Source organism: Cebus imitator, unplaced genomic scaffold (assembly GCF_001604975.1).
Source record: "Cebus imitator isolate Cc_AM_T3 unplaced genomic scaffold, Cebus_imitator-1.0 Scaffold318, whole genome shotgun sequence".
In the NCBI taxonomy this organism is placed as follows: domain Eukaryota; kingdom Metazoa; phylum Chordata; class Mammalia; order Primates; family Cebidae; genus Cebus; species Cebus imitator.
In genome coordinates, this window is record NW_016107633.1 from 2418991 (window position 1) to 2426734 (window position 7744).

Below are 7744 nucleotides of genomic sequence, written 5' to 3' on the forward strand. Positions count from 1 at the left end.
AAGGTGAGCTGACAACCTGAGGTCAGGAGTTTGGGACCAGCCTGGTCAATGTGGTGAAACCCCATCTCTACTAAAATTACAAAAATTAGCTAGGTGTGGTGACAGATGCCTGTAATCCCAGCTACTCGGAAGGCTGAGGCAGGAGAATTGCTTGAGCCCTAAAGGCAGAGGTTGCAGTGAGCTGAGATGGCGCCATTGCACTCCTTCCAGCCTGGGCAACAAGAGTGAAACTCTTATCTCAAAAAAAAGAAAAAAAAAAAAAAAAAGAAAGTTAAATGCATCTGTTTTCACAGCCTGACTTCCCCAAGAATGGGACAGAGCTCCAGAGCTCTCTCTGGACCACAGGTGGGAATTGGCAGCACTGCTCAGGCAGATGTCATCCTGGGACCAAGGACCAGACATTTTCTTACTTGTTGATCAAAAGAATTAGGGGCCACTTAACATTCTGTCATTTACACCTGTGATTCCAGTATTTTATGCTACTCAAGAATATAGATTTTATTTTGAAGTGAAATTATAGAAAAAATAAAGAATATTGCTTTTATTTATTTATTTATTTATTTATTATTTATTTATTTAGAATATTGCTTTTAGACTGAGCATGGTGGCTCATGCCTATAATCCCAGTACTTTGGGAGGCCAAGGTGGGAGGACTGCTTGAGGCCAGGACCAGCCTGGGCAACATAGTCACATCTTGTCTCTACAAAAAATTAGTTGAGTGCAGTGGTGTACCCCGTTAGTCCCAGCTACTTGGGAGGCTGAGTGGGAGGACAGCTTGAGCCAAGGAATTCAAGGCTGTGGTTTGAATTCCTGGGATTGTGCCAGAGCCTTCCAGCCTGTGTGACACAGCAATATCCTGTCTCTAAAGAAAAAGAAATAAATAAATAAACTGCCTTATAAAACATTAGCCAGGTGTGGTGGCACACACCTGTAGTTCCAGCTACTCAGGAGGCTGAGGTAGGAGGACAGCTCGAACCCCAGATTTGGAGGCTGCAGTAAGCCACCATCACACCATTGCACTCCAGCTTGGGTGACAGAGGGAGACCCCGTCGCAAAAAAGAAAAAAAAAAAAATATATATATATATATCAACTTCAAAAATAGATGCAATGTATATTTAGTAATCTAAGTATCTATGTAGAAATGCTATGTTTGACTCATTGGCAGGTAAGAGTTCATGGCCCAATGTTTTTTATTAAAAAAACAGCTTTCATCGTACACGCTGTGGTGACGTCATTTTTCTTTCAGAGGATTATTACTTTTTAAAAGCTTCTTAAAATCCAAGTTAAAGCTGTTACATTCTGACCCAGTCTTAGAGCTGATTGGCTCAAAACCTCTGTGGGCCAGTAATGCTACATTACCCTGGAGGGGCAGGCAGCGTGGGGGTCAGGGAGCTGACAAAGCCAGCCCTCCTACTGGCCAGCACGCACATTCCAGGGGATAAATAGGATTAAGGGCTCTAAAGAGGATTCCCAGCCCTCCCGCAAAGGAGGATCAAACACACTGGTCTAGTTCCGGCAAAAAAAAAAAAAAAAAAGAAAAGCCCCAGAGAAGGAGAAAGTGCCAGTTTAAACAGCAGGTGGCCCTATCCCAAGCCCCTGCTCTTTCTCTTACCCCCATCTCTGGATGGCTGGGGAGAGCCCTTTTCTGCAGGCAAGTGTGCGCACTGGGTCCGTGAGAGTGGGTTCAACCCACCCTCTTTGGTTTCCTAAATAGGGCCAGCCCCTGGGTGGCAGTGGGAGGTCATGACCTCAAATCTCTTCTAGCTGCTTTTGGTGACGGATGGATAAACTCTGCCGGGAAGCGCTAGCGCGCCTTAGAGAAAGCCCTTTGTATGAATTGCTCTCGGTACACTCTCCTAAATTTAGGCCCCGAAAGATGAAGGTAATAAAAATTGCTGACATCTGATTGCAATTTGTTTCTTGTCCAGGAAACAGATCAACCAACCACACAGAGCCAAACAGCACCGCTCTCCAAGCTTCACTCCACCCCACCCCACTTTTCAAACTGTCCCACGCGGAGAGGGGGCGACACCGGCAGGAGTGGGGGTTTACAGGACTCCCTGTAAAGACGCCCCAACAGCACACGTGTTAACTCATTAACTCGGAGGGATCTGGGGACACTGTGACGGTTTTCTATTAATAGGGAATAAAGCTCCTGCAGACATTAGCGGTAATGCCCTGACCGCCCGCGCAAAGTTAACCCCTCCAGGGCCAGCAAGAGGAAACCGTGTCCTGCCCAGGCAGAAGTGCGCTGGAAACGCGCGTGTCCCCATGCACACACGAGGTTTTAGGACCGCTCCCCTTGCACAGGCCAGACCCCACACCCATCCCGAGTCTTGTCTCCGGGGAGGGAGCGGGGGCGGGCAGGCGGCCGTCGGGTGTCCGTCAGCTCAGCTTCGCCACGCACACGGCTAGGGCCACAGCCGCCAGCAGCACGGCAGCGAAAAGGATGGCGGCCAGGGCCTTCCTGGGGTCGAAGCCCCCCTGGCGCTCCTCCACGGACACAACCGAGGAGGGGCCGGCGCCGACCGTGGACAGGAGCTCGGCGCCAGGCGCCTGCCGGGCTTGCACGGTCCAGCGGGGCACGTTGACTTTCATCTCCATGTTGTCAATCATCTCGCCCACCTGAAGGACCTCGCGCTCCAGCTCGCGCAGGTCCGCGACGTCGAAGTCGCCCTCCGCCTCAAGCCGCAGGCTGCGGGTGCTCAGCGCGCGCGCCGCCACGCCGGAGGAGGCGCCCGCCACGCCCGTGCACACCAGCGGCCGCCGCGGTGCGTGCAGCGGGAACGCGGCGCCCAGGTCCAGCGCGCGTCGCATGTCCGCTTCCAGCAGGTCCAGGCAGCCCGAGAAGGCCACCCAGAGCCGCTCGAACTCCGCGCGCTCCTCGGCGGCCAGGCCCCGGTCGCGCAGCACGGCAGTCAGCCGGGAGCAGGTGGCCACTGCCAGCTCCTGCGCTTTCTGGCGCGTCTTTTGCAGCTCCTGCCGCAGGTTCTGCGAGTCCGCCGAGCCGCCGACGGTCAGCACCAGGTGGTGGTAGCACGCGGTAGTCTTGTTGAGCCCGTCCAGCAGCGCCTTGCACTCCTCCCTCGCCATCGCGATGCGCTCTGGCGGGGACCGGCCGCCCGCGCCCCTGTTGGCCTCCCCCTCAGCTCCGCGGGACGCGGCCAGCCCCCGTCCAAGCCTCGGGCCGCGCGGCCCGAACGCTCTTCATGGTCCGTGACTCGCTAGGCGCTGCTGCCAACGTCCACGGAACTCGCCCGGGAGCCTCGACGTGCGCCTCAGCGGACGGGGCGCGGAGAGGGAACCCGGTTAGCTGTCCCCCGCCCCCTCGTTCATCCTCCCCAGGCGCTCACACACCGAGTCTCTGCGCCGCCCTGGCCTCCACGTTGGCTCCTCGCGAAGCTGAGGGTGCGGTCCCCATCCTCTACAGGTGCCGACCCCGGGGCGAGCAGGCAGCAGAGCCGTGCGCTCCGCCTTAGGCGCTGCCAAGGGAGGCCGGGTCGGGTTTCCTAGGACCCGCCCACCCCGCCCGCCCGCCCCGGCCGGAGCTGCCATCCCCTGGATCAGGGGTAGGCGGGGCTCCGCGCGGGGAAGTCACGTGTGGGTCGCCCATCCCTCCCTCCTCTTCACCCCATCCGAGTTCTGGAATGTTAGCGCTCTGGAAATCCAACCTATCCTATTTCATGGATGGCAAAACTGGTAAAAACGGGTCCAGGCTCCCACGGAGTTTTTGCCAATGAGGGGACTAGAACCCAGGGATACTGACTCCCGGACCCTGTCAGCGACAGGACGTGGGGTGCCCCTCAGGAGTGGGCACCTCCGTGCCCCAAAGCGCGCAGTGACTGGCAATCCCAGGGGCTGGGCGCTAACCGGTCGGGTGCCTCCGCAGCATCGCGCTCAGGCTGGCCCCGGCTTCGAGCGCGGACCCCACCCCTAGTGTCAGCCCGGCTCCCGGCTCCGCCCCTCCCTGTTCTGGGCACGCGCAGTTGCTGGCGCGGGGCGGGGTCAGCTGGAGTAGGAAGTGCAGGGAGCCGTCTGAGCCCCGCCTCCGGCTGGGCTGGACTCAATGATTGCTCTGCGCCCACGTCACTCTGGGAAAGATCGGTTGCTCATTGGGTCAGCCATGGCGCGGCTCCGCCCCACGGCGGAGTAAGTGGGGGGCTGTAGGGCAAGATCGCCGTGAGAGGGTGGTGGGCAAAGAGGTCGCAGCCGCAGACCTGGGAGGTGCCGCCGTCGCCCGGGTTGGGCTGGGAGTGAAGCGATGTAGCTTTTTAAGTAAGTGTCCTCGCGCTGGCCTCCTCCCTCGTCTCCCCTCCCGTGGGGCGGCTGCGTCTCGGGGCCCGGCGGCCGGGCAGGGCCCCGAGAGCGAGGGGGTGGGGTTCCCTGCACTCCGCAGTCCGCTCCCGGGTCCGCCAGGTGGCCCCGCTCTGCCCCAGCCCTCGCGCCCCCAGGTGGGTGTCCCGTCCGCAGCTGGCGCGCCCTGCCCACTCCGCCCCTCGGGTCTGGAGGAGAGGGAGTGGTCGGCGTGGAGAATGCGCGCTCTGAGCCCCGCTGCGTCGACACTGGCGGGTGGGGCCGGGGTCCCGGGTCCGGGAAGCTCAGACTTGGCGGGGCGCAGGGCCGTCGCGGTTTCCCGGAGGCCTAGGGGCTGGTGGAGGGGAGACGGCGAGTGGGGGTCCGAGCCGCGCGCCAGGCGGTTGTGGTTTCCGGAGGTGCTGAGGGCACAAAGCGGGGAATCCCTGCCTGCCGGCCTCTCTCGGGGCGGGGTCTCTGCGTCCCCCCAGATAAAGATGGCTAAAGTAAAACTCTTACAGAGAGATGTTCTGGACTCTGAGTCTGTTCTCTCTTTTGGTTGAAAATGGACTGACCCGGAGCGCACGAGCCACTCGGTGCCCCCTTGGCCGCCCCTCGAGGTGCAGGGGATGTGGACACTCACGGCCCGTGCTCGGCAAAGGAGCAAGGGACTGGTCTTCACTGAGGAATTAGAGCATTCAGGGAACGAGGGCTGCTGGCAGTGCTGGAAGGGACTGTGAGGCTGCAGAGAGCTGGGATTTTACAAGTTGATGAGTTTCATGGAGAGAGGCCCCTATTTTGATTAAATAATGCTCTCTTCGTACTGGTCGAAGAGTAGAACAGTGGATTTTCTTTTTTTAAATAAATTTTTTTCGTTTTTTTTTTTTCTTTTTGAGACAGGATCTGGCTCTGTTGGCCAGGCTGGAGTGCAGTGCTGCGACCATAGCCCACTGCAGCCTCAGACTCCTGGACTCAAGCGATCTGGCTCTATTGGCCAGGCTGGAGTGCAGTACTGCGACCATAGCTCACTGTAGCCTCAAACTCCTGGACTCAGGCAATTCTCCCACCTCAGCCTTTGCAGTAGCTGGGACTACAGGCACATGCCCCTATGCATGACTAATTTTTTAATTTTTTTTTTGTTGTTGTTGTTGTAGAGATGGGGTCTCGCTAGGTTGCCCAGGCTGGTCTTGAACTCCTGGCCTCAAGCTATCCTCTTGTCTTGGCCTTCTAAAGTGTTGGAATTACAGGCATGAGCCACCACGTTTTGCTGAGCAGTAGCTATTATTGTTTCAAGATCAGCCTGGCATGAAGGTCTGGTGTTGAGGCACCTTGAGGGTCCGCAGCACTGAGCCCCAGGGCCTGCTGTCACCCAGGGGTCCGTCCGTTAACTGGGTGAGCAGTAGGCTGAGTGTTTGCTGTCAGGGCTTGAGTACTCCTGGCCTTGACCATTGTATGGGAGTTGGGGGGTCTCAGCCACCCACACACTACATAGGGTCGTTCCCAGGGGAATAGTAGTTTTCAGGACGAAATGGGTGGGAAGCTGCGAAACCCATCTTTGGGGATAGCTTTGGGGACAGCAGAGGATGACAAAGCTGCAGAGGTGGCCAGAGGTCAGACAAGCCAAGTCCGGAGCGCCTAGCAGAGAAGTTGAGGGCTCATCTGGTGGGGAGTGGAGGTGAAGCCCTTGAGGAATCCTGCAGAGCTCAGCATTGGAAAGATCACTTTGTTGTGTTGCTGGTGGACAGGTGTGAGTGAAATCCAGGGGGGCAGACCCAGGAGAGACAGCCTGGAGGCCTTGGGGAAGCGGATGCAGGATGGTGCAGAAACAGAGACGTCTCCTGACCAGCCCTAGGGACAGGAAAGCACCTGGGGCTCTGACGTTGGATAGACTTACATTCCCAACTTACACCCAGCCTTGCTGGGTCACCTGAAATAATCTTGGCTGGCAGCTTCCCTGGGAGGGCAGGCAGAGATATCTGCAGAGGGCAGGGGGTTAGGGTCTTTGTTGTGCCTCTTTGTGGCTGTTGGACTGTCTCTCCTTCACGAAGACCTGCTACTAGGTCTTTGTTACTGATGTTTCTGTGTCCTGGTTAGGGTTTCTGTGGCATCTGCCCTGCTGGGGCTCTTCCTGTCTATCATTTGCCAGCATTAGGCTGGCGTCCAGTGACTCCATCCTCTCACAGAGGAGCAGAGGAATGTGACCACGTCATGATAGATACCAAGCCTAGAAAGGATTCAGTCCAGAAGGACCCAGACTTGATTTGTCCTGAGGTTGATTATCTGAGGAACACTGAGAAGTGGCCCGAGAGCTCCTGCTCATCCATCTAAGATGCTGGTACAGGGATGGGTGCATGGTGGTTCTCCCTGTGGTCCGGGAACAGGGTGATGCAGTGGCGTTCGAAGGGGCTGTTGAGCTTCTCCATACTTTCCTGCTCCCTGCATAGTCTCACCCTGGTTCTGGTCCTGGCCCTTCTCTCTGACCCTGCTCATTCCAGCTATCACTGTGTTTGGCTGGTGCTGAGCACTTTGATTGTTTTGGACTTTTTGCCTTTGTGCCTGCTTGGCTATGACCTGGGGCTAGCCTCTCACCTACCCTGGATGTGGGTGGTGGAGTTCCAGCTCCTGTGAGAGATGACCTCTCCTTGGGAGCTTGGGCTTCCTCTGAATGCCCCATTTTCATTTCTTTCAAGTGGGTGAGTGGTTACTCCATGTCTGCAGGGAGTCAGGCGCAGGGCTGGGTGCTTTAATGAGAAGCTTTGAGAAGAATATGGACAGGATCTATAAATGTTATAGGCCAGAAGGACGCAAATGACTGTAACAGCATACATTACATCACCACATTGCGTCCATTGGTATGAAAAATAGATGAATCGAAAGTTTCGTTTTTTGCCTTTTCCTTCTGAATCATAAATTAGACCAAATGGAGAATACTGCTCATCTGTTGGGAAGTGTTCCTAGTCAGAGGGTTTGGTCAGAACCCTGGAAGGGGTAGGAACAGCCATCGCAGTGAGATTTCAGCAGGGAGTGCATCTCTAAGGAGGCTGAATTTTCCATGCTGCGTTCTGCTGAGCTGGGCTGCACGCTGTCACCAGATGGTTCCTGACCACCCCGACTTATCTGGGCTAGCAGGACGGTTGAAGACCACAAAACCACGAGTGTGCACACTACCGCCTGAAATACTAGTTTGAGGCCTTGCATGGCTCTCCTGTTCGTAGAATGACTGCAGATAACTCACATTCAGGGGTATTTGGTATCTCCAGCTAACTCAACTGGATTTTCTGTACATTTTCCCTTCATTTGAACCCAGGCAGGGATGAAATTTTTTTTTTTTTTTTTGAGATGGAGTTTCGCTCTTGTTACCCAGGCTGGAGTGCAATTGCGCGATCTCGGCTCACCGCAACCTCCGCCTCCTGGGTTCAGGCAATTCTCCTGCCTCAGCCTCCTGAGTAG

At 56.3% G+C, this 7744-nt stretch overlaps 2 protein-coding genes across 7 annotated transcripts in view; one reads left to right on the plus strand and one right to left on the minus strand.

Annotated features, from left to right (window-relative positions):
- Window positions 1-1170: 1170 nt before the first annotated feature.
- On the minus strand, window positions 1171-3921 carry LOC108286416 (regulator of G protein signaling 9 binding protein). The gene has a single exon (XM_017504259.2). The coding sequence runs from the start codon at window positions 3092-3094 to the stop codon at window positions 2387-2389; it is 708 nt and encodes a 235-aa protein (XP_017359748.1). The 5' UTR covers window positions 3095-3921; the 3' UTR covers window positions 1171-2386.
- A 205-nt stretch (window positions 3922-4126) lies between these two features.
- Window positions 4127-7744, plus strand: part of ANKRD27 (ankyrin repeat domain 27) — a 72597-nt gene continuing 68979 nt past the window's right edge. For all 6 annotated transcript variants that reach the window (XM_017504260.2, XM_017504261.2, XM_017504263.2 and 3 more), the window contains exon 1: window positions 4127-4276. The gene's annotated coding sequence lies outside the window, so the exon portion shown is untranslated. The remainder of the gene's footprint in view (window positions 4277-7744) is intronic.

Bases quoted from the DNA above. Each gene is read 5' to 3' on its own strand.
- LOC108286416 (XM_017504259.2), bottom strand. From the start codon at position 3,094: ATGGCGAGGGAGGAGTGCAAGGCGCTGCTGGACGGGCTCAACAAGACT.